The 26,303-nt window shown below is 43.9% G+C and overlaps 1 protein-coding gene across 3 annotated transcripts in view; it reads right to left on the bottom strand.

Moving 5' to 3' along the window:
* Window positions 1–862: 862 nt before the first annotated feature.
* Window positions 863–26,303, bottom strand: part of LOC103124280 (signal transducer and activator of transcription 5B) — a 101,784-nt gene continuing 76,343 nt past the window's right edge. For all 3 annotated transcript variants that reach the window (XM_007534994.3, XM_060203487.1, XM_060203488.1), the window contains 16 exons: window positions 25,487–25,576; window positions 24,358–24,532; window positions 22,570–22,700; window positions 22,132–22,283; window positions 21,757–21,912; window positions 21,145–21,324; window positions 20,733–20,820; window positions 20,425–20,547; window positions 19,183–19,275; window positions 15,339–15,545; window positions 11,989–12,083; window positions 11,760–11,890; window positions 10,154–10,324; window positions 4,354–4,405; window positions 3,976–4,083; window positions 863–3,470 (listed from right to left, as the gene is read on the bottom strand). In XM_007534994.3, the coding sequence (XP_007535056.1) occupies window positions 3,344–3,470; window positions 3,976–4,083; window positions 4,354–4,405; window positions 10,154–10,324; window positions 11,760–11,890; window positions 11,989–12,083; window positions 15,339–15,545; window positions 19,183–19,275; window positions 20,425–20,547; window positions 20,733–20,820; window positions 21,145–21,324; window positions 21,757–21,912; window positions 22,132–22,283; window positions 22,570–22,700; window positions 24,358–24,532; window positions 25,487–25,576 (2,079 nt within the window). In that variant the 3' untranslated portion in view covers window positions 863–3,343. The remainder of the gene's footprint in view (window positions 3,471–3,975; window positions 4,084–4,353; window positions 4,406–10,153; window positions 10,325–11,759; window positions 11,891–11,988; window positions 12,084–15,338; window positions 15,546–19,182; window positions 19,276–20,424; window positions 20,548–20,732; window positions 20,821–21,144; window positions 21,325–21,756; window positions 21,913–22,131; window positions 22,284–22,569; window positions 22,701–24,357; window positions 24,533–25,486; window positions 25,577–26,303) is intronic.

Genomic DNA, 26,303 nt, shown 5'->3' with positions numbered 1-26,303 from the left:
TTACAGTAATTGATGTGGTAGCTGTCTTTCCCCTCCAGCAGCAATCATCTTGAGGGCAGGAACTATTTTTTTTATCTCACACACAAAGCCTGGCTCAGGTTTGGCACACTGAATGTGCTGAATCTTTTTTTTAAAATTTATTATCTTTATTTACATGATAGAGATAGCCAGAAATCAAGGGGGGGAAGGGGTGATAGAGAGGGAGAGAGAGAGAGAGAGACACTTGCAGCCCTGCTTCACCACCATGCTTTCCCTCTGCAAGTGGAGGCCAGGGACTTGAACCTGGGTCCTTGTGCACTGTAATGTGTGTGCTTAACCAGGTGCGCCACCACCTGGCCCCTGAATGTGCTAAATCTTAAGGATGAACTTTCTGATAGGGAGACTGTGGAATCAGAAGGCCAGGGAATAAAGATTATCATTTTAATTTTCAAAACATATGAGCAGGAAACTTAAGAAATGCCTTCATCTGCCAGTGTACCAGACAGCACTCTGAGGTGGCCAGCTCCCAACTACTCCCTTTTTCTTCCTTTTTGCCATCAGCGTTATTGCTGGGACTCAGTGCCTCCATGACAAATCCACTGCTCTATTTTGTTTTCCCCCTTAAGAGGACAAATAAAAATTGAAAGGAAGCGGAGTGAAACAGAGAGGGAGAGAAAAGACCTGCTTGTGAAGCTTTCTCCCTGTAGGTGAGTATTGGGGGCTTGAACCCAGGTCTTTGCATGGTCATAGGTATACTCAACTGGGTACACCAATACCCACCTCGAGCCCCTCTTTTCAAGGTTACAGTGATGTCTTCAAACTTTTCCTTATCAAAATAACTCTCTCACCACCTAATGGGAAAAAGTAGAAACAAGACTCACTATTGTTCCTTCAGAAGAAGTCTTTATTGTAACATAAAATACACAATTTTGTGACTGCTCCAAATTGTACACAATACTTTTTTGGGTGGCTATCTACTAATAATCTGCCTCGACACTAAAATACGTATCTGAAATAATTTCACAAAGTTTTAAAAAGAAAAAAATTATAAAAAAGTATATTTCCATTTTAAATTATAGTCACTGTGAGTCTCCCTCCCACCCCCTACAAAACCCTGCACATAGCACACACTGAATCAGAACACTTTGATGATGTGTGTGTGTGTGTGTGTGTGTGTGTCCGGGAGCAAGTGAAAGGCTGAGGTGGTCAAGACTTGCCATTGCCTCTTCTTGCGATTTGTAGGGACAGGGAGGAGAGAGAAAATACAAGGCAGATAGCAAGCGCACCTTTCAGTAAAAATCTCTCCCCTCTACGGCACAGCCTCAGGAAGTTAAGGACAGCTCTGAAACTCTAGAAAGCACAGGAGCCACCCTGCTTGGGGTAGCCCCACTCTTGAAGCCCCTATCTCCCGTACCAATGTAACACGAGAGCTCTGCCTCAGCCTGCCTTAGGGCGCCAGGCCCACCACCACTATGAATGTGTTCACTCTGCCTCAGTGGGGACACTGGGACACAGGGCTGTCACCCAGGCCGATGCTGGTGATGCCTGAGAAACGGGCAGGTGCCTGGGCATAGGGGTGGACAGGCTTCCTTCCACCATCCCAGCACGTCCAGCCTCACAGATGGACTCTTAGTCACATTGTGAGGGGGATGTAAGGAGCTCAGCAGCATTGCCCGCCAATGCTGATAATCCACAGAGGGTCACTGCTTTCCAGAGGCAGCAAGATCCTACTGCCCAACATAGAAAAATAAATCGGTGTAGGTAAGCAAGCCAGGGCAAACAGCAGCCTTTAAAAAGTCATCTTCCAATAAATAATTTACTACAGAGGAATATTTTTCCTTGAACATCAAAACACTGGTAAATCCTGAAGTTCTTTTTGTAAAAAAAAAATCTGTATTTACTCAATATTTATAAAAATAAGGTTCTTAGGGCCATTCTCTCCTGGGTGTGTCCGTGCCCTTCTTCTGGAGAGGGGCACCGAGGACCTCAAAGTTCTACCTGCTTCTCCGCCTTTTCACCTGCTGGCCAGAGCCTTCCTTCAGGTGTAAAACTGCAGGCAAGATTATTCTGAAGCATTTACTTTCCTTAAGCAGCTTAACAAACTTTCCAGAAAACCTGCTGACTGCATTCCTCTCAAATTTCCAATGCCTGACGCTCAGCACCCACACCCAGTAGCGGGGGATGTGTATCTGTGTGGCAGTGACACCTGCTGAAGGCACCGGCCCTGGTTCAAACCAAACTGCTGCCACCACTCCCCAAGGCATTGCCTGTGCACAGTGAAAGGGAAATGAGGTGGCCTGGGCACGAATGGCACAAGGCCTGCCACGGGGAGAAAGAATCCTGATGTGAAACTAGGGTGGGAAGGGAAAAATGCAAAGTCTCAATTCAGAAATAAAAACACCATTCAACATTTGCCAAAAAAAAAAAAAAGTCATTATCAGCCCAGAGGAAGGATGGGCAGACTGCAAAGCAGCTTCCCAGGAGAACAAGGCAACGTCCACAGCACCTGCCAGTCAGTGCTGGGCATTCCACTGTGGCTGAAACACAAAGGACATCAACACTATACAAGCTTTGGCTATGGGAGCCTCTTTTGTTCCTTAAGTTCATCAAATCAGTCTGCACCTATGTACACGCATAGGAATTGAGTGGCAATTCTGTAGAGAGCAAAGGACAGAGAGATAGGTACAGAAGGAAGGAAGGTGGAGAAGAGCATTAAGATGGATGTTATTTAAAAAGCCACTACACCCCTTCAAAAACTCCTCTGTCTGCCTCAACGATTATTGTAGGCCTCCTCTCTTCCCATCCCTACCCAAGACAACAGGGTGAGAGAGAGGGTAGAGGAAGGAGGGAGGACTGGCTTTTTGGTCAAAAGGCAGTTTCTACATTTCAGAAGAAAAGCAGAGATAATCATAGTTATATATCAATTGCTTGGCACACACAGTGACAAGACTCACCAGAGAGGAGGCGTTTCTCCTCCCTTTTCTTTCTCTTACTTGAACAGCCACATGTTTGGCTCGGCCTCCGTCAAGACACATGGCCAAGTTCCAGAATTCATGGAATAAATGGCCTTTTTGCACAAAGTTAAAACAACCACAATGTGTTTGTGGCCCAATAATGCAGCTCAACTCTGGGCAGCAAGGGGGAGAAAAAAACAACATGCAAACTCACACACACGCGGGCGCACACACACACTCATACTCCCTTCACTGGTACCATCATGCACAGAAACACTAAACAGTCACAACTAGTATTAACACTTCACATTATGAGTATTGTTTCCAAAGAGAAGCGATTCATGGAATTAAAACATCCACAAGAGTAACTCCTCTGGTGAGGATGAAGAAGCTGAAGATGGAGATGGGGGTCATGACTGTGCGTGGGGGATCCACTGACTGTCCATGGGGCGGCCTAAGAGCTCTTCCACACGCCGTGCCACATCCATTGTGTCATCTAGATCAAAGTCCCCATCCGTGTCAAGGACAGGATCCGGGCTTAGGAGGGAGAGAAGAGACAGGGGAAAGAAGAGGTTGTCAGATGCCAACGGGGAGCAGCAGAGACCATCCCAAGCTGCACCGGTAGCAGTAGAGAGGCTTAGAGCTGCCTGTACCTCCAGCCAAGGTTTTGTGAGGGCAAAGGATCACTTCTGATCTGAAGATCACTTCTGAACACTGAGAAGCCAGTTTTTTGCTAGCCAGCTTGTTGGAGAGGCTCAGACCAAACTACCCACCACAGTTTTCCCTAACACTAGATGTTCAGACACTGCTAAACCCTGGCTCTTATACAGAGCAAGGAACATAACCATTTCCAGAGAGGAGCAAACCACAGCTGCCCAGCTCCACCTAGATTATCTCCTGGTCAAACCTCTTGCTTTTCCCCAAGCGGGTGGTCTCAGACCTACAGGAGCTCTAGATACTTTTGCCTACTAGCCCTTTAAAGAAGTCTAGACAGGCCAGTGTCCATCTCTTCCCCATGAAGCCCCAGGAGAACACAACTTACTTCTGTGGGAAAATGTTATAATGAGTCTGGGGGCACACGGCGGGGGAGGGGGCCTGATCCATGTAGGTGGTGCTGCCCCCGGCAGAGTCCGCAGAGGCGTTCACAAACCTGGGGGAGGAGACAGAGCAAGAGCCTCACAGCCTTGGGGCAGCAGCTGACTGGGGAAGGGGCTCAGGAGCATCTCTACTTAGGAGGACAGGCTGTGCCACTGGACCTGGGGCTCCTGCTATAGGAGGAGACCCTGGGGACCAACCCACGGAGACCACACCCAGTCCCCCCCCCCAGGGCTGCCCAGCACAGGAAGAGTGAGAAGAGATATGGGGGGGGGAAGGAGGCCACTAGACCCCCAGGGCTGGACCCTGGACCCTGGACACTTACTCAGGTACCACTTGCTTGATCTGTGGCTTCACGTATCCATCCACTGCTTTAGCTGCCGGGGAAGGGACAGTGATGAGAAACAAAATCCTCAAATGAAACAAATGCGATTTCTCCTATGGATCATGTTCTTTATTAGGACGTGATATAACCACCTGCTTTTATCTCAGGAGATGATGCAAACACTTAGAGCATCTATGAAATACTAAACTACAAGTTAAAATACCTTCCAAGTTGACTTAGATATGTTAATAAAATCTTCAAATCACAAAATAAAGACTTCAATACAAGTTTAAATCAAACATAAATTACACTAAGAAAAAAAAACTTCAAATTTTAGAGTTGAAGATGTAGCAGAAGAACAAGATTTGTTCCATGTCTGTGGGGACAAAATTAGGAGCAGGAGGAAATCATAGAAAAGACAAACTTTTAGTCATAGAAGGAAGAAAATGTCACAATTAGAACTATTCCAAAAAGAAACAGGTTATTTTGGAAAAGAACAAACAGATTTCCTTACCACTGAAGGATTTCACATGGAAGATATAAACTCTTGTCAGGTATTGCATAGAAAAATATGCTAGAGGGAGTTGGGCGGTAGCGCAGCAGGTTAAGCGCACATGGCGCAAAGCTCAAGGACCGGTGTAAGGAGCCCCCAGCTCCCTACCTGCAGGGGAGTCGCTTCACAGGCGGTGAAGCAGGTCTACAGGTGTCTAACTTTCTCTCCCCCTCTTTGTATTCCCCTCCTCTCTCCATTTCTCTCTGTCCTATCCAACAACAACAACAGCTATAGCAACAAAATGGGGGGAAAAAAAGCCTCCATGAGCGGTGGATTCATAGTGCAGGCACCAAGCCTCAGCAATAACCCTGGAGGCAATATATATATATATTTATATCTAGCATATATAATGCTAGAGAGAAGTTCACTTGATTTGATGAGTTTTGACTACTTTGACTCTTAAGATCTACTCTGTTTCAATGAAACAAATCCAATTACAAAGAAGACTAAGGCAAGTATAAACCTATGGGACTACATCAAATTAAAAAGCTTCTTCACAGCAAAAGAAACCACTACCCAAATCAAGAGACCCCTCACAGAATGGGAGAAGATCTTTACATGCCATACATCAGACAAGAGTTTAATAATCAACATATATAAAGAGCTTGCCAGACTCAACAAGACAACAAATAACCCCATCCAAAAATGGGGGGAGGACATGGACAGAATATTCACCACAGAAGAGATCCAAAAGCCTGAGAAACACATGAAAAAATGCTCCAAGTCTCTGATTGTCAGAGAAATGCAAATAAAGATAACAATGAGATATCACTTCACTCCTGTGAGAATGTCATACATCAGAAAAGGTAACAGCAGCAAATGCTGGAGAGGTTGTGGGGTCAAAGGAACCCTCCTACACTGCTGGTGGGAATGCAAATTGGTCCAACCTCTGTGGAGAACAGTCTGGAGAACTCTCAGAAGGCTAGAAGTGGACCTACCCTATGATCCTGCAATTCCTCTCCTGGGGATATATCCTAAGGAACCCAACACATCCATCCAAAAAGATCTGTGTACACATATGTTTTTGGCAGCACAATTTGTAATAGCCAAAACCTGGAAACAACCCAGGTGTCCAACAACAGATGAGTAGCTGAGCAAGCTGTGGTATATATATACAATGGAATACTACTCAGCTGTAAAAAATGGTGACTTCACCGTTTTCAGCCGATCTTGGATGGACCTTGAAAAAATCATGTTGAGTGAAATAAGTCAGAAACAGAAGGATGAATATGGGATGATCTTACTCTCAGGCCGAAGTTGAAAAACAAGATCAGAAAAGAAAACACAAGTAGAACCTGAAATGGAATTGGCGTATTGCACCAAAGTAAAAGACTCTGGGGTGGGTGGGTGGGGAGAATACAGGTCCATGAAGGATGATAAATGACATAGTGGGGGTTGTATTGTTAAATGGGAAACTGGGGAATGTTATGCATGCACAAACTATTGTACTTACTGTTGAATGTAAAACATTAATTCCCCAATAAAGAAATAAATTAAAAAAAAAAAAAAAGATCTACTCTGTTATGAAGAGGAATGCCACTCTTCCAAGTATCAGTGCACTGAGGTTTCTGCATTTGGAGAAATCTGAAGGTCACTCTCCCCCGAGTATTTATTATCTGTGCTCCATGGCAGGTTTAAAAGAATGCTGGTGTTATGAGAATCCTCAGCAGGGTGAGGTGGGTTAAGGAATTAGTCAGAAAGTGATCTGGCCAGCCATCATTACCTTGTAAGTCTGCCTATAAAATCCAGCTAAATGGGTATGTGTGGGAATGTAACAGTCTGAAGTCAATGTAAGAAGTCTTTCCTGGACCTGTGAGTATGGGGAAAAGTATCATCTTAACTATTAATTTGTCAGATAATGAAGAGGTTGTTAGTGAAACAGCACAAGAATGTGAAAGGCCACAAGGTTAACAAACTAACTTGCTTCTTCTAGGGCTCTAAGTGTCATGTACTAGCTCAGCAATTTTGCTTTACAGTCTGTAGAGGATTTTTATAGATTAGCAGAATATATTTAAAAAAAAAAAAAACCAAAGAAATGCTGAAAAATGAATCTGAAAATCCAGATCAGCTGCACTAACCAAAAAAAGCAGTGACATGGGTAATTAAAAAAAAAGCACATATATCTGGTTGGGGAGATAACATGGTGGTTTAGGCAATGGACTTTCATACTTGAGACCCCAGAGGCTCCAAGTTCAGTCTCTGGAACCACCATAAGCTACAGCTGAGCAGAGCTCTGCTCAAAAGCATTAAAAAAAAAAAAAAAAAAAAAAAAAGACATGGTCAAAATATCACATAACTCTAAAAATATTTTGGGTTATTTCTTCACCTCAGAATACAACCATCATCTTAGGGTGGGAAGGCATGACACAAAAGACAGACTCTATAAAGAAAAAAAGGTTGACAGGATGGATTATACAGAAATCACAAGTTTTCACTTCAGCAAAATATAGCAAATATTAAGAGAACAATGACACATTGAGAAAAAATTACTAGATATAGTAATAAGTGTTTAATACACACACCACATCACATTACATCAAGAGACTAAGCACCCCAAGGAGGGGGAGGAGATGAGTATGAAACATGAACACAGAAAAAATGCAAGTGGCTGGTAACAGGCTCTGGGGTTAGACTGTTTTGAGTTCAAATCTTGGCGTGGCCACTTTCTGTATGAACTCTGGCAAACTGTCTTTTTCTTTCCTTCCTTCCTTTCTTTCATTTTTTTTTCCTTCCAGGGTTATCACTGGGGTTTGGTGCTGGCATTACGAGTCCATCGTTCCTGGTGGCCATTTTTTCCTTTTTAAGTTTTTATTGGATAGGACAGAGAGAGAAATCAAGAGAGAAGTGGGAGGTAGCGAGGGAGAGAGAAAGACCTGCTTCACTGCTTGTGAGTCTTAACCAGGTGTACCACCGCCTGGCTCTCAAACTGTTTCATTTTTCTTTCCTCAGTTCCTCATATGTAAAATGTGGGCAGTAACAAATTTCTATTGTATAGTGATTCCATGTTGGCTTTTTAAAAAATATTTTATTTATTTATTAATGAGAAAGGTAAGAGGAGAGACAGAAAGAACCAGATATCACACTGGTATGCGTGCTGATGGGGACTGAACTCAGGACCTCATGCTTGAGAGTCCAATGCCCTATCCACTGCGCCACCTCCTGGACTACACTAAATAAGAACTTAAATATCATATACCCTTAGACACCCTTAGACACAAATCGACTTTTGGAATTTCTCCTAAGGAAATAGTTGAACAAGGTGCATGGGCCAGGTTATTTCAATACTAATAAAAACAAAACCTGTGACTATATGGTAAGTATCTTTAAAAACTAACATGGAGCAACTCAGGAGGTGGTAAAATGGATAGACAAACAATTGGGCTCTCAAGATGCCAGAGTGATGCACTGGTTATCTCTGCCTCTCTCATTAGTAAGTACATTAAAAAAAAAAAAATCTTAAAAAACAAAAACTACAACTCAAGCTTGAGAGAGTTTAGTATTAAAAAAAAAAGTTACTAGGGGCTGGGTAGTGCATGTTACAATGCACAAGGACCCAGGTTCAAGCCCCCAGTCCCCACCTGAAGGGGGAAAGCTTCATGAGTGGTAAAGCAGGGCTGCAGGTGTCTCTCTCTGTCCCTCTCTATCTCCTCTTACCCTCAGTTTCTGGCTGTCTCTATCCAAAAATTAAAGATTAAAAAATTAAAATAAAAAAAGTCACTTGTAGAAGCTAAAATATTAAAAAACAGTGGTCCGGGAAGTGATGCAGTAGATAAAGCACTGGACTCTCCAACATGAAGTCCCAAGTTCAATCCTCAGTAGCATATGTGCCAGAGTGATGTCTGGTTCTTTCTCTTGCTCTCTCTTCCTATCCCTCTCATTAATAACTAAATAAAACATTAAAAATAAAATATTAAAAAAACAAAACCAACATGGAATCACTACACAGTAGAAATTGTATACAATCCCTAGGTTCAAGCCTCTGGTCCCTACCTGTAGGGCAAAAGTTCCATGAGTGGTGAAGCAGGGCTGCAGGTGTCTCTTTGTCTCTCTTCCTCTCTTTCTTCCCCTCCCCTTTCAATTTATCTCTGTTCCTATCCAATAATAAATAAAAACATATAAAAAAGAAATTGTATATAATCATTAAAATGATAGTGTATGCTTCTACTTACTGACTTTTATGCTGCCTATGACACATTTTTAAGTGAAAAAAAAAATCAGGTCAGTAAAGACAATATACAGCATGACCCAAACCTTTTTCCTTGGACTTTAGATTTTAGTTCAGTTCACCTACCCTACTGTGTTCCCACCACTTTCTTCTCTGCTCATTCATTTAGAGCCTCCCAAGTCAGCCTGACATGTTTCAAACACATGAATCTCCTCCCCACTTCAGGTTTTCTGTACTTGTTCTCTGAGCCTAGAAGGCTTTCTCTCTAGGTCTCTGTGTGGCTACTTTCCTCCCCTCATTCAGGTTTATTCTAATGGGCCCTCAGGGAAACCTTTCCCACTGTACACATTCCCTTGGGTTCATACCTCCACTACTATGTAAGGTTGTTGGAAAAATCATAATGTATTTTTTATGCAAAAAATGCATAATGAATTTTCTGACAACCCAATATACTTGTTTACTTGCTTATTGTCTTGCTTCTGCTACTGGACTGTAAACTCTCTCGCTTTCTCTTTTTGCCTCTAGGGTTACTGCTGGGACTCCAGTGCTTGTGCTATGAATCCACTGCACCTGGAGGCCATCCCCCCCCCCCCCATTTTACTGGATAGGACAGAGAGAAATTGAGAGGGGCAAGGAAAACACACACAGAGAGAAAGATAGATACTTGCAGACTGGTTTCACTGCTTGTGAAGGGTCTCCCTGCAGGTGGGGAGCAGGGGCTCAAACCCAGATCCTTGCTCAGGTCCTTGCACTTCATACTATGTGTGCTTAACCAGGTGCACCACTGTCTGGCCCCCCCTAGATTGTAATCTCTACACAGGGAGTATTTAGTAATTACTGACTAAATAAATGAATTCATACCTATATTTATTGAAAGAATAGTCACTAAATTGTTTACAGTGGTAAATATCTAGATGAAGGGCTGTTGTGAGGTATATCCTTTTCTAGAAAATTATATATATTACCTTTATGCTTAGAAGACAATGAAACCATCTCTTTTTGAAAGACAAAAATGTCATGCAAGACAGACAAAACTAAAACCAAAATCACAACAAAACAAATCAGTATGCGAACATTGTTACCAGTGGCAGGCTCGCATGGAACTGGTGTGTAATATTTGGAGTACACTTCATCTTTTGGCCGATCAGGAAACACGTAGATAAGGTAATTAAGATCCCCCAAGCGGTCGGCCAGAGACCGAATGGAAAAGTCTCTGGTTGTAAAAGGCATCAGATTCCAAAACATTCTTTCCTCTGTATCAATAAACAGAATAATCACATTCTAAATATGAATTCTTAAGACCCAAACATGATATACACTAAACTCTCAATTAAATTAGCCCCTACAAATATCCATTTAAAAATAATCACAGGTTACAGATCAAATATATGTATATATATATATTTAAATATTTATTTATTCCCTTTTGATGCCCTTGTTGTTTTTATCACTGCAGTTATTATTGTTGTCATCATTGTTGGATAGGACAGAGAGAAATGGAGAGAAGAGGGGAAGACAGAGAGAGGGAGGGAAAGATAGACATCTGCAGACCTGCTTCACTGCTTGTGAAGTGACTCCCCTGCAGGCGGGGAGCCGGGGGCTTGAACTGGGGGCTTGAACCGGGATCCTTATGCCGGTCATTGTGCTTTGTGCCACGTGCGCTTAACCCGCTGCGCTATATTTATTTTTTAAAAGATTTTATTTATTAATGAGAAAGATAGGAGGAGAGAGAAAGAACCAGACATTGTTCTGGCACATGTGCTGCTGGGGATCTAACTTGGGACCTCATGCTTAAGAGACCAAAGCTTTATCACTGTGCCACCTCCTGGATCACTGTATATATATTTTTAAGTCCTGGATAAATAAGCAGATAATACACACTCCACTTCCCCTGAGATCCAGTGATCTTAATTAACACAAAGTAAAAAATTATTACATTTCTTTCTGGAAGAAATAGTTCTTATTGACCCAAATTCTTGATCCCCTGAACAAAAGCATATGAGGTAGGAAACCTATGCACAGCCAATAGAAACACAAGAACTGTTACAAGCAGTGAAAATCTTTAAGTCACAATAAAACAAACTAGCAAGCTACTCTTTTTCTTATTTTTTGGGTCAGAGAAAGAACTAAATCCTTGAAGGAAAGCAATCAATGGTAATATCCTTTTGTTAGGATAATAAAATAACATTATTTTTTCTACTCTATTAATTCCAAATCAACAAATTAATTCTTTACTGACATAGCTCAAGGTTGAGTAAAGAGAAGGCAAACGTTTCAAAAGGACAGCAACAGAAATTTTAGGTAGCAAACTGTATCACAGTCAGAATTACGTATTTGGGGCAGGGGTAGATAGCATAATGCTTATGCATAGACACTCTCATGCCAGAGGCTCCAAAGTCCTAGGTTCAACCCCTCACACCACCATAAGCCAGAGCTGAGCAGTGCTCTGGTAGGAGGAAAAAAAAAAAAAAAGGAACTATATAATTGCATTTTTCAAAATTAGGCATTGTGGTTCTCATAGTAAGATTCTGATACGGACTACCATACTATCAGTAGCTGTATCATGGTTATATGTTTGTGCTTTCCATAATTAACACTGAACCCCCTCCCTGAATATAAGCACTCAACAAAACGTCAAACTAATTTTGCAACAAAACAGTTAACTAAAGCCAGGATTAGGGCACTTACGAGAATCAAACTTCCAAGCAATGGTGATGCCACCTATTTCAGAGTCGCTGAATCTCAGCAGGAAGGTCCCATCAGGTTTGTTAATGAGAAGGTCGTGGGCCTGTTGCTTGTTCACAAAACCCAAAATAGCCCTGGATCACAAAATCAAAGGAACAGATACTCAATGTCATCTTTTATTGTCAGAAAAACCTCCACACACCATTCTGATCTAACAAATAATTGTTCTTACCCATCATTCCAGTGAGGCTTGAGATGTTTTTTTAACACTTCCATTACACCATCAAACCATTGCCAGAAAGTGTAATTCCGTCCTGGTAAATTCTCCTGGTTGGAGATAAAACAATGGACACAAGGAAGTCAGAGTAACAGCTGGAATATTACCTGTATATTTTTTACTTAAACTAGAAAAATTAGGTGGGAAACAAACATCTACACTGTCAGAATAAAAAAAAAGGGGGGGTGGGGAGCTATAGCATAATGGCTATGCAAAAGACTTTCATGTCTGAGGCTCTAAGGTCCCAGATTCAATCTCCTGAATCACCATCAGTCAGAGCTGAGCAGTGGTCTGGTTAAGAAAACAAACAAATGGGGTTTAGCACAGCAATAGCACAGCAGGTTAAGCGCACAAGGTGTGAAGCCAAGGGTCCTGGTTTGAGCCCCCGGCTCCCCACCTGCAGGGTGGTTGCTTCACAAGTGGTGAGGCAGGTCTGCAGGTGTCTATCTTTCTCTCTCCTTCTCTGTCTTCCACTCCTCTTTTGATTTCTCTCTGTCCTATCCAACAGTGACAGCAATAACAATAGTAATAGTAACCACAACAATGATAAAACAACAATGGCAACAAAGGGGAAAAAAATAGCCTCGAGGAGCAGTGGATTCGAGGTGCAGGCAGGCAGTAAGCCCTAGCAATAACCCTGGAGGCAAAAAAAAAAAAAAAAGAAAAAAAGGGAGTCGGGCGGTAGCACATTGGGTTAAGCGCACGTGGCGCAAAGTGCAAGGACCAGTGTCAGGATCCCAGTTCGAGCCCCCCAGGCTCCCCACCTGCAGGGAAGTCGCTTCACGGGCAGTGAAGCAGGTCTGCAGGTGTCTATCTTTTTCTCCCCCTCTCTGTCTTCCCCTCCTCTCTCCATTTCTCTCTGTCCTATCCAACAACGACAACAACAATAATAACTACAACAACAATAAAACAACAAGGGCAACAAAAGGGAATAAATAATAACTAAAAAAAAGAAAAAGAAAACTAACAACAACAAAATATGTCTGATCTTTACCAAATAGTCCTACAACCACTGAGAGGAAAAGACTAAAGAAGAGGAAAGTGCTAAGAGCAATTATCAGTAGCAGTGAGTCCCACTACAAATACTTGTACCTGGACCTGGCTGATTAGTTCTCTGCTATTTTTGACGTGTGGTCTGTGACTAGCAACAGAATCACCTGAGAGCTCCCAAGAAAAGCAAAGGCTCACAGCCTGAATCTTAAGCTGTGCAGGTAAACTTGAGCTGGATAATTCTGTGAGACCACTAAGATTGCTAAATCACACAGCTATTTCCAAGAGTTACCAGCAAAATGCGAGTCTTTGATTTAATTGGCAGGCAGAAGCGTTACCACAATGGGACAGACAGTCTAACTTCTATCAAACCTCCTCTACCAGCAGGTCTGGACAACCAGTTAAAAGTTAGACCCAGAGACCAAAGGCTCTCTGAATCAGGGCATTTAAAACACTTAGGTGGCAATGTGCCCTGGAACCCCACCTCCCCAGAGTCCTACCCAACTAGGAAAAGACAGAAACAGGCTGGGAGTATGGATAGACCTGTCAATGCCCATGTCCAGTGCAGAAGTAATTACAGAAGCCAGACCTCCTACCTTCTGCTCCTACAGAGATCTTTGGTCCATACACCTAGAGGGATAAAGAATAGGGAACTTTCCAATGGGGGGTGGGTGGGATATGGTACTCTGGTGGTGGGAACTGCATGGAATTGTACCCCTCTTATCCCACAATCTTGTCAATCTTTATTAAATCACTAATTAAAAAAATTGAAAAATAAGAAAACACAAAGCAGAACTTGGAATGGGTTTGGTGTATTGCACCAAAGTAAAAGACTCTGGGGTGGGGTGGGGGGGAGGGTTCAGGTCCGGGAACATGATGGCAGGAGGACCTAAAGGGGGCTGAATTGTTATATGGAAAACTGAGAAATGTGGGTAAGAGTAGATAGCCCAATGGTTATGCAAAGAGACTCTCATGCTTGAGATTCCAAAGTCCCAGGTTCAACCCTCTGCACCACCATAAGCCAGAGCTGAGCAGTGTTCTGGCAAAATAAATAAATAAGGAGTCAGGCGGCAGCGCAGCGGGTTAAGCGCACGTGGCACAAAGTGCAAAGACTGGTGTAAGGATCCCGGTGCGAACCCTGGTTCCCCACTTGCAGGTGAGTCACTTCACAAGCGATGAAGCAGGTCTGCAAGTGTCTTTCTCTCCCCTTCCCTGTCTGCCCCTCTTCTCTCCATTTCTCTCTGTCCTATCTAATGATAACATCAATAACAACAACAATAAATACAACAACAATAAAAAAGAACAAGGGCAACAAAAAGGAAAATAAATACAATAAAGGGAAACTTTTTAAAAAACTGAGAAATGTTACACATGTACAAACTACTGTATTTTTACTGTTGCCTATAAACCACTAATCCCCCTAATAAAGGAAAAGCAAAAGAAAACAACACTTGGGTTGGGGGCCAGGTGGAGGTATGCCTGGTTAAGCACACATATTACTGTGTGCAAGGACCTGGGATCAAGCCTCTGGTCCCCCACCTGCAGGAGGAAAGCTTCATGATCGGTGAAGCAAGGCTACAGGTGTCTTTCTGCCTCTTTCCCTCTCCTTACATACCACTCTTTTATCAATTTTTCTTTGTCTTTACCCAACAGTAAATAAATAAAAGATTAAAAAGAAAAACTTGGGCATGAGACCATAAGAAAAGAAACAAAAAATAAATTAAAAAATCAAGTCAGGTGGTCCCGGAGGTGGCACAGTGGATAAAGCATTGGACTCTCCAGCATGAAGTCCTGAGTTCAATCCCCGGCAACACATGTAACAGAGTGATAACTGGTTCTTTCTCTTTCTGCCTATCTTTCTTATGAATAAATAAATAAAATCCTTAAGAAAAAAAGTCAGGGGGCCAGGTGGTGGCACACCTGGTTAAATGCTCACATTACAGTGCACAAGGACCCAGGTTCAAGCACTTGGTCCCTACCTGCAGGGGGAAGCTTCATGAGTGGTGAAGTAGAGCTGCAGTTGTCTCTCTGACTTTCTTCCTCTCTATCTCCCCCCTCATCTATCCAGTAATTTCTCTCGTCTCTATCCAATAATAAATAAATAAATAATATTTAAAAAAATCAAGTCAGTGGCCTTAAAATACTCAAAGATGCAATTTCCTACATGAAAAGTATGCAGATGTTGATTCAGAAGCTTCCAGTTACTTTAGGCATATCCTGTTAGCAACATGAAGATAATGGCTGGGGCAGAGAGGCTGCTAGAGGCATGTTTGGGAGGAACTGATCTAATGTTAGCCAGCGGCTGGGGTCCTCACCCTGTTGAACTGGGACCAGGACACGGACATGCTGTTGTAGTCCTCGAGGTGGCTGCTGCTGCTGTTGAACAGTTTCTGCGCCAGGAACACGAGGTTCTCCTTGGTCAGGCCCCGGTTGCTCTGCACCTCAGCCTTGAACTTCATGTTGAGGGCTTCACACAGCTGTGGCCACAGCACTTTATCAGGCACGGCGAATGGCACCCTGCCCTGGGAGGGAGAGAAATCAGAATCTGTGAGAAAACAGTTGTACATCCCTCAAGCCACAAAAGGAAAACAGTGGTGGTTGAAAGTAATTACAAACATTTTTCTTAGAGCCTAAGGATAAATTCCAACTTTCTTGAGGTATGCAGTTGTGTGAAATCCAGAAGATTCCAGTTTACCTTCATTACACACAATCTAGATAACTTCATACTATCTGTGGTGTTTCTTAAATGAGCTGGACTATACAGTTCACAAAAGCAAAACAAAACAAAGCATGGCCAGGGTCAGCTCTGGTACTACCAGCTCAATGGCAATTTAGAACCAAAAGAGAAAGAGAATGTGTGTATGTATACTCACATGAGTGGACACAAGTATAATCCTTGCCTTCAATGCCTTCTGCCATGAACTCTGATCAAAGTCAAGCAGTTAGTGTGGAAGAGTGGAAACTGTGAGCAGAATGACTTTATTGAAAGATAGGCAATAATATACTTTTTTTTTTTTTTTTGCCTCCAGGGTTATCAATGAGGCTTGGTGCCGCACTATGAATCTACTACTCCTGGAGGCCGTCTTTTTTTCCATTGTTGTTGCTATTGTCGGATAAGACAGAGAAAATTGAGGAGGAAAAAGCAGAGAAGAGGAAAGATAAGACACCTGCAGGCCTGCTTCACCACTTGCAAAGTGACCCTTCTGCAGGAAGGGAGCTGGGGGCTCAAATTGGGATCCTTGTGCCAGTCCTTGCGCTTTGCAATATGTGAGCTTAAATGACAGAATTTTTTTGAATAGGAAATTCCTTAACATAATAGAGAAATTGAAAAACACAGAAGAGTATACAGTGAAGTCATAGCAACTCAGTTCCTCTCTTTAAATGTATGTGGATCTACTTTCTTCAGTGTGCCTCTAAAAGTGCTTGTGTGCATACACAGATACACACATTCATTCATACACACACACACACACACACACACACACACACACACTATTTTTTCTTCTTTGGGTTGGGGATATGTCTCTGTAGCAGAGCTGATGTCAGCATGTGTCAATCCCTGGGTTTCATGCCTGGCACTACATAAACAAGCTATATATTTATATGATAGCATGAAATCTATAGGTTTTGCATCTCTCTTTTTTCATTTTATACTGTGTTTGGGAAACCTTACATTAGCATATAAATAAATTTATCTTTTTTCCCCCTTGGTGGATGCTAAAGATTCTGTAGTATGAAGGAATAATCATACAGTTAATCAGACCTCTATAAATGGATAAATATGCCCCAATCTCCAGTTTTTATATATTATAAATAATGCTGTGATTTACTTTTTAATTTTTTTAGATATACAGAAAGGAAAATAGAAAGTGAATGAAACCACAGCACCAAAACTTTCTTTAATTCAGTGGGGGCCAGGCTCAAACCTGGGTCACACACGACACAGCAGTCAACTATCCAAGTGAGTTATTTTGCCAGCCCACTGCAATGTACTTACGTCATTTGATGCATATTCCAGACTGTCTGTATATCCTCATAAGTATGTGTCCTTAAAAAAATCATCATATGGCGGTCGGGCGGTAGCACAGGTGGTGAAGCAGGTCTGCAGGTGTCTATCTTTCTCTCTCCCTCTGTCTTCCCTTCCTCTCTCCATTTCTCTCTGTCCTATCCAACAACAATGACAGTAATAACAACAATAATAATAACCATAACAACGATAAAACAACAAGGGCAACAAAAGGGAAACAAAAAGCCTCCAGGAGCAGTGGATTCATGATGCAGGCACCGAGCTCCAGCAATAATCCTGAAGGCAAAAAAAAACCCAAACATAGTATGTATACTAGTCATCAACACTGAGAACAGCAAAGCCTTACTCATGTGACAACTGTGTTGTAAATCATTCCCTTACTAAAGCAATAAAAAATGTAAAAAATACTTCTTTATTTAGAGAAGATGCCAAAGGAATACAGTAAGATGTGGAGAAGCAGGAAGAAACTAAGAGATGTGGCAATCCTAGAATAAGCCAGAAGGTTTATCAGAACATGATGCAAAGCAGATATATATATTTAAAGATATTTATTTATTTATTTATTCCCTTTAGTTGCCCTTGTTGTATACTGTTGTAGTTACTATTGTTGTTGTCGTCACTGAAGTCGTTGTTGTTGGATAGGACAGACAGAAATGGAGAGAGAAGAGGAAGACAGAGAGGGGGAGAGAAAGACACCTGCAGACCTGCTTCACCGCTTGTGAAGTGACTCCCCTGCAGGTGGGGAGCCGGGGGCTCAAACAGGGATCCTTAGGCCAGTCCTTGCATTTTGCGCCATGTGCACTTAACCCGCTGTGCTACTGTCTGACAGATATTTTTTTAAAGAGCCTCAAGCTTATGGTTTGGAGCACAAACATGGTAGAATTCTTTACAAAACTTTATTTTTGAAGTAAAAATGCTGCTCTTCTAAAAAGGACTGTTGGGAATGTTAAGAAAAATTCTTCACACTGGAGTCACATTAGAGATAGACACATTGTTATGTCTCAAATAACAACTATAGTGGTCTGGGAGGTGGAGGAGTGGATAAAGTATTAGACTCTCAAGCAGGAGGTCCTGAGTTCAATCCCGGACAGCATCTGTACCAGAGTGATGTCTGGTTCTTTTCTCTCCTCCTATCTTTCTCATTAATAAATAAAATCTTTTAAAAACGCAAATAACTATAACCCTTTCTGTCATATACTTATAGACTGATCTTGACTGCAAATATTCAACTGAAATGTTTTCCAAATGCTCACCAAGCAGTACACTAGTGGTATTTAGATAGCATTTTTTTTTAAAACCAAAACATTGCTCAAATCTGCTTTATAGTGCTGCCAGGGATTGAACCTGGGACCTTGGATCATATGCTATCTCTTTGGTTCCAGAAAATTACATTTGACCCTTTAGACAAAGCATTTCATTCATCATGAGACCTGCTATTTGAATCACAGAAGCTAAAATATGGAAAAGATAGTAAATGTTACTCATATATAAGAAGCAGCAGGAGCCAGGTGGTGGTGCATCTAGTGCACACATTAGAGTGCACACATTAATGCACACATTACAGTGCACAAGGACCTGGGTTCAAGCCCCTGGTCCCCACCTGCAAGGGAAAAGCTTCACAAGTGGTGAAGCAGGGCTGCAGGTGTCTCTGTTTCTTTCTCTGTTTCTTTCTATGTCCCTCTCCTCTCTAAATTTCTATCTAATAAATAAAAGACTCATGTTTAATACACACACACACACACACACACACACACACACCAGCTTCTTCTAAGCTAAAGTAACCTCCTGAGAGATTGAATATCTACATGGAATATGGAAGTACCCCCAATTTTTTTCTTCTTCCTGAAGTCCCCCAAATTTTCATTCAAGGATTTAAGGTAACAATTACTATTAACTGTGTGATGAGCCTAACTTAATATTGGTAACATTACAATGAAGCACTACTATTCTTGTGTGCCAACATTGGAAACTTAAGCTCCAGAGAAATAAAAAAATGAATAAACTCAAACCTTGGAACAATTTCCAAGTCTATGCTCTTTTCACTTTCTGGAACTTTTGTTTTCTTTCAGGTATAACATGTAACAGAGATTCACCAACCCATGAGACAGACAGGAAATAAGGAACCCACTCACAGGCTCTGCAAAGGCATTATCCCAGAGAACAGTGGCTGTTGCATTGTTGTCCTGGCTGCCATGAACAATCACCACCACTGGGAGGGACAGGGTCTAGAAAAGACACAGGAAAAGGCCTGAGTGCCAAGAGCTGCACAGACTTTCCCTTTCCTTGTGTTATTTTTTTTCTACCACAAAATGTTCATACTATTAAGTTTCAGTAAACATTACTCTCGAGTATAGATTCTAAATGGCTCTAGGAATAATATAACTGATACAATCTTAGATTTTTAGAAATTTTAAAACAGATATGGCCCAGATATTACTGGAGGATAGAGTTTTTTAAAAAACAAACAAACAAACAAAAAAAACAAACAGACATCTCTAGGAAAAACCAGCAAGTAGTAAATGCCCCAAGCACACTACAGCTGTTACTCAAATTCATCATGAGTGATGGTTCTCTTGACTTATTTCTACCTATATCCCCAGCTATTTGTTTGCTCATGTCTTAGACTGTAACAGGTACCTTTTTTTTCTTTTGCCTTCAGGGTTATTACTGGGGTTCAGTGCCTGTACCACGAATCCACAGCTCCTGGAGGCCACCTTTTCCCTTTTGTTGCCCTTGTTATCTATTGTTCTTGTTAATATTATTATTGTTGTTGGATAGGACAGAGAGAAATTGAGAGAGATGGGGAAGACAGAGAGTGGGGAGAGAAAGACACCTGTAGACCTGCTTCACCGCCTGTGAAGTGACTTCCCTGCAGGTGGGGAACCGGGGACTTGAACCTGGGTACTTACGCCGATCCTTGTGCTTTGCTCCACGTGCGCTTAACCCACTGCGCTACTACCCAGCCCCCTAACATATACCTTTCTAAGGATGAGACCTTCCCACTTTCTGTTCATCAGTAGTCAAAAAGAAGATACCATATAATAAAAAGAAAAAAAAAAACAACTTTTTGTTATTTCCAAGGCTTCACAGCTCTTGGATGACTTTTATAGAGGAAGAGTGTGTGTGTGTGTGTGTGTGTGTGTGTGTGTGTGTGTGTGTGTGTGTGTGTGTGAGAGAGAGAGAGAGAGAGAGATGTCAGCACTTCAATGTGGTGGGTCAAGCTTGAAACTGGGTGACACATAGGGAAAAGCAGTACTCTATCAAAGTGACCTATTTTGTTGGTCCTTAGAAAGTATTTTACAATGTAAAGCAGACACATGTACATACACACACACACACACACACACACACACACGCATGAATGAAGGCTTTACCTTGACTTGAAAAACCAGCTCATTTCCACCAACACTAAACTGTGATTCAAACAGGATTGTGAACTTTTCTTCTGTCACTGACTCTGCTCCACGACGGTCAGATCTCTTAATGCGTTTCAGGGACTGAAGGGAGGAATGAAAGACAGAAGGAAAAGAAAGAGGGGGAGAAAGGGAGAAAGGAAAAAAAAAAGAAAAACAGAAAGAAAGAAAGGAAGAAAGGGATGGAAGAAAAGAAAAAAGAAAAAATGAGACGATCAAACTCTCAAACAATGAGGAAAAATGTGTCTTTCCCCTTCTCTCATTCTCACCATGTTTCTGAAGTGGGCGCTGAGGGTGCCCGTGGCTTGATGGTACTCCATCACACAGCAGTTGTTCAAGATCTCTCCACTGTAATCACTGCAAACCAGAAAACACTCAATTCTATACCCAGATAGGTCTCACCATACATGGGCAGAACATGCATGTAGGTATGAGGGAGTGAGAAGAGGGCCATAAAAACATGTCATTTAGAGGAAATATTAACTGCAAAAAATGTACAAAACATACAAGAAATTTTTGCGAACCTATCCCTACTTAACAATCATAGTATGTTCATAAAAGAAAATGATGCTATATAGAGAGAGCCACCAGGAATGGCTGAATATAAATGTTTGCTAGACAATCACACTCTTCCTGCTGAAATGACTTTAGATAGGCACAGATGGTGGAGAGGGCGCTTACTTGCGGGTGTTCTCATTCTTGAGCAGCGACTTGGCCTGCTGCTCGCTGATGATGGTGGCCTTCACCTGGGGGGGATTCATGTGCACATTGAGCTTCCCGCCCACCAGCAGGCGCACTGTGGCCGCAAACTTGGTCTGCGTCTTCAGGACCTGGGGGGGCTGCTTCTCGATAATGAAGGTGCTGCAGGGACACAAGGGGGCACACGGGCGACGTGATGCGGGCTCAGGAGATGGGGCCCTGGGCCCTCTGTGTGTGGAGGCTGCCTCCCTAGGGGCTCAGCAGGCAGAGGAAGAGCTGCAGGCACAGGCCCCGCTGCCTCCCTCCCCAGCTCTGTCCACAGAGTCAGGGAGACAGAGCATGAGGGCATTAGAGACAGCAAGAGGAGCTCAGAGAGCAGGGGACAAGGGCAGCCCCCACAGTGGCCACAAGACACACTGGGCAGGGTCACAGCAGGCAGCCGGAGCAGCTGGGGCAGAGGGGAGAGGGAGTGAGGCAGAGAGAGAAGCGAGGGAGAGCCCCTGTGCCTTCAGCACCCGCTGCCTCCCACACCAAGCATGTGGGGACTGCCCCCTGCCCCCCAACTGGGCCTGTCCAGTGGCAGTAGTCAGTCACCTGGTCACCAGGGCTGAGATGATGTCTGTGATGGTGGCGTTGACCTCTGCCAGCATCTCCTCCACGGGGCCGGGGATGGGCAGCTGCTGGCAGAGGTGCTCGGCTCTGCGGATCTGCTGCCGGTTCTGCCAGATGATCTCTGCCAACTTCTCACACCTGCGGGGGAGCCCGGGCCAGCATCGAGGTCAGCAGCCACGGGCTGGGAGGTGCCCGGCTGGAGAGAAGCCCCCTCCTGGCCAGGCTGCAGTGAGGAGGCTCTGAGCCTCAGTGGCCTCTCCCTCTAGGAGCACTGGGAAACACGCTGGGGGAGGGGCCCTGGTTTGTGCCTGGCCCCTGGTCCCCATCAAGGCCTGCCCCACACCTCACCCCCCTTACCAGGACTGCAGCACATCCAGGCTGCCCTCGGGGGGGCCCCCATTCCCTGCCAGCTGCTGCCGCCTCTTCCACTGGATCAGCTCATCATCCAGAATGATGGTCTGCTGCTTCCGCAACAGCTGCAGGGTCTTCTGGTGCTTCTCAGCCAGCTCCTGGGGGGCCAGGGGAAGGGGCCTTCAGGGCTCCAGAGAGCAAACCTGCAGGCCTCACTAGAAGCAGGCGAGGGGGAGAGGCCTCTCCACCTGCTCTGCTCAAACGCCCCCACCCTGCCTGATGGCTCCCCCACCCCCCCACCCCCCCACACACAAGAGCTGAGCAGGCCTCCTGCTGCTCTGGGCCCTGCCCTCCTCTGGTTCCTGCCCTGTCAGGTCCAAGGACAACTCAGCTCAGGACACGCAGCCTCCCTGCTGGCAGGAGGGAGCCACAGCCTCCACTCACCACGCGGTACTGCTGCAGTGTCTGGGCCTCGCGCTGCAGCCAGGCCTCCAGGGACACCTGCTTCTGCTGGAGGGTCGTCTCCCGGCTCAGGCGCTCCTGGGGGGTCAGCTGAGACAGCTGGGTAAACTGAGCTACAGAAGGGACAGGACACCATGATTATGATTCAGATAATGTGCTAGTCTCAGGGTACAGAGAAAATAGAGCTAATAAATATAGGTCAAACTCAGAAACATGGTATTAGAAGAGCACATGTGTCTGTGTGTATGGCAGGTTGGTGATGTAGAGGCTTCTGATTTTGAACTGGGTATGAAAGCCCAGAAAGGAAACTGTCAAAATCCACTGCCTGATTCCTACAAGGTCAACAGGTGGCACTGGTGGCCTCTAGAACATCAAAACTGACTCTCAAGTTCAGTACCCATGTACCAAACAGGATGCACATTGGAAGGTAAGCCTTTGTTTCTAAAGACTTCCTGAGAATCCACACAGAATAACATTAAAGGTATATCACCACAAAAATAACCCCTTGGCCCTCACACTTAGAACACTGTCCAAAAAGCTTACTATTTTAGTGAACATTTATGAAATACATCCTAAGAAAGTAGTGTCTGGAGGAGTCGGGCTGTAGCACAGCGGGTTAAGTGCACATAGTGTAAGGACTGGCGTAAGAATCCCGGTTCGAGCCCCCGGCTCCCCACCTGCAGGGGAGTCACTTCACAAGTGGTGAAGCAAGTCTGTAGGTGTCTATCTTTCTCTCTCCCTCTGTCCCCTCCTCCCTCCAATTCTCTCTGTCCTATCTAACGACGACATCAATAACAACAGTAACAACAATAAAGAACAACAATAAAAAACAAGGGCAACAAAAGGGAAATAAATAAATAAATAAATATTAAAAATTTTTTAAAAAAAAGAAAGTATTGTTTGGGGGAGTTGGGCAACACAGCATGTTAAATGCATGTAGCGCAAAGCACAAAGACTGGCGTAAAGAACGGCTGTAAGGATCCTGGTTTGAGACCCCGGCTCCCCACCTGCAGGGTAGTTGCTTCACAAGCGGTGAAGCAGGTCTGCAGGTATCTAACTTTCTCTCCCCCTCTCTGTCTTCCCCTCCTCTCTCCATTTCTCTCTGTCCTATCCAACAATGACAAACTCAATAACAACAACAATAAAACAAGGGCAAAAAAAGGGAATAAATAAATAAATATTAAAAAAAGAAAGTATTGTCTGGCTTCATTCATTCACTTTTACCACCAGTATTATCACTGGGGTTCAGTGCATACATGACTTTAATGCTCCTGGTGGCCATGTTTTCTTTTTGATAGAGGGTGAAAGACAGAAAGAGAGGAAAAGAAAGATGCAGAGTGAGGAGAGACACTGCAGCACAACCACTCATGAAGCTCTTCCCCCCTCACCCCAGGCACTCTTATGTGGTAGCCGGGGGCTCGATTCTGGGCCTTTGTGTATGTTAATAGGTACACTCTACCAGATAAGCCTCCCCCTGGCCCCTGATACCATTTATATAGACTGTGAATTCCCTTCCACTCGGGTGTCTTCCCCAGAAAGCCAGGAGCTCCTTAGCTGTGAGTGGCCCGAGACTGTACATTCTTCAAGAACAGAATGCGTGTCTTCTTGGCTCCTAGTTAAATCTTACCCTCCCTGCACTGTCTTCAATGCAAATGATCACATGATAGTATAGAAAAAGGTCACTGGGAACCTAGCTTCTTCCCATCTAACCTGAGTGTCTTTTACTCCTTGATCCCCATGCTCAAGACCACACCTGCTGCAGCACCCTACCCTGGATCCTCAGGCTCTCCTGATACTGGATGATGAAGTACTCCTGAGTCTGCTGCAGCTTCTTCAGTTCATTCTCCGTGTCCTGCGTGACCAGTCGCAGCTCCTCAAATGTCTGGTTGATCTGAAGGTGTTTCTGGGACATGGCATCAGCAAGGCGGCCAGCTGGAGAAGTGCCCTGGAGACAGAGCAGGGGAAGAGTACAGGCAGCCATGAGCCGAGCAGTGGGGCTGAGAGATGGCCTTGGCCCCAAGAGAAACCAAAGCCAGCACCTAGGACCAGACTGAGGCTCCAAATGCTAACCAGTGAGTCAGAGGAATGCAGACAGCAATTGTGAGAGCCGGGGTAGACGGGGAAGGGGAGAAAGGATAACTTAGCAGATAATGGCTGCTTCATGAAGCACAACAGAAACTTTACTGCAGAGCTGAACTCCACCAAGTATCCCAAACATTATGCCCATCTACATGCTCTTTGGGGAAAGCAGAACTCAGCACATGGATGAAGAGCCCTGGGTTTTCCTGCCAATGACGGCAGTCTTTCGCTTCACATCCACTCAGTGGCACAGCACTGTGAAGTGAGCCAGAGGCTGGGGGCACAGAGGGGAGCAGGCTGTGTGAACATTCGTCTGTGTCCACACTTAAGGCCTTGCTGTGACTGCGGGAGAAGGGCAAGCCTCACCCAGGCAGAATCTAGAGACCTCCAAATGGAGCCACGGGGAGGCATCAACACAGTGTTTGCGAGTCTAGTCACCAAAGTGACCTGGCCAGATCCAGTCCTTTAGCAACTGGCCAAGAAGGGGTTAAACAGAAAATTTTAAGTAATCTCACCTGAAAATGTAAACAGATCTTCACTCAAAAAAAATTTTTTTTAGTTGGCATTACATTTTTTTTGTACTTGTTCACATTTCTTTTTCTTTCTTTTGTGTTTTTTGGGGTGTGTGTGTGTGTATTTGGTTATAGTCTCACCAAGATTATAAATCAGCTAAGATCAGAGGCCGGCTCTGAATTTTGTGCCTCCATTTACAGAAAGACCAGTGCATCCACTGAGTCCCCTTGATAGGGCTGGATCCAGAGAGAGGGGGCCAAGAAAGAATTGAACTTCCCTTCCCCTCTGCCCTCACCCAGACACTCACATTGTTGGCTTCTCGGACCAGCCTCTGTTCATTGTACAGAATGTGGCGGATGCAGCGGACCAGCTCCATGGGGCAGCGGTCATATGTGTTCTGCAAGAATCCAAGAGTAGCTATCACTTTGTTCCACTTCCTGCTATGGGACCTCCTCTCACCTCAAAACAAAAGGCAGGATCTTAGATCTTTTTCTTTTCTTTATCCCCCCCCCCCCCCAACATTTCACTGAAGCTTTTGGCCTTCGTAATTCCACCATTCCTGGCATTTTTTTTTTCTGTTTAGATAAGGTTAGAGACAGAGACAGAGAGGCAAAGGGAAGAAGAGACCACAGCGCCAAAGGCTCCTTCAATGTAGTAGGGGCCAGGCTTGAGCCTGGGACACACCCATGGCATTTTTCTTTTTCTTTTTTTCTAGAGGATGAGAGCTAGAGAGGAAGAGAGTGACTAGGGAGAGAAGGTAGAAATAACCCAACACGGCTCCACTGCTTGTGAAGTTTCCCCTTTGCATGGTACTACCATGTGATGGCCAGAAGTTCAAACCTGGATCCTCAAGCACCACTCTGGCATATGTGACACTGGGGAGCAGAAACATGGCCCTACAGATGCAAGTCCTGCACTCTGTCCACAGAGGTAACACAGTGGATAAAGCATTGGACTCTCAAGCATGAGGTCCAAAGTTCAACCCTTGGTACCATATGTGTCAAAGTGATGCTCTGGTTCTTTCTCTCTCCCTTTCTTCAGTAATAAACAAATAGATAAGTCTTAAAAAAAAAGAATTTTACATATGCAGAATTTAGCTTGACAATAATGAAGAAAAGGAAGAA

This window comes from Erinaceus europaeus, chromosome 12 (genome assembly GCF_950295315.1).
Source record: "Erinaceus europaeus chromosome 12, mEriEur2.1, whole genome shotgun sequence".
NCBI lineage: Eukaryota > Metazoa > Chordata > Mammalia > Eulipotyphla > Erinaceidae > Erinaceus > Erinaceus europaeus.
Note: the sequence above shows the minus strand (reverse complement) of the source record. Positions and strands in the feature narration are given on the sequence as shown.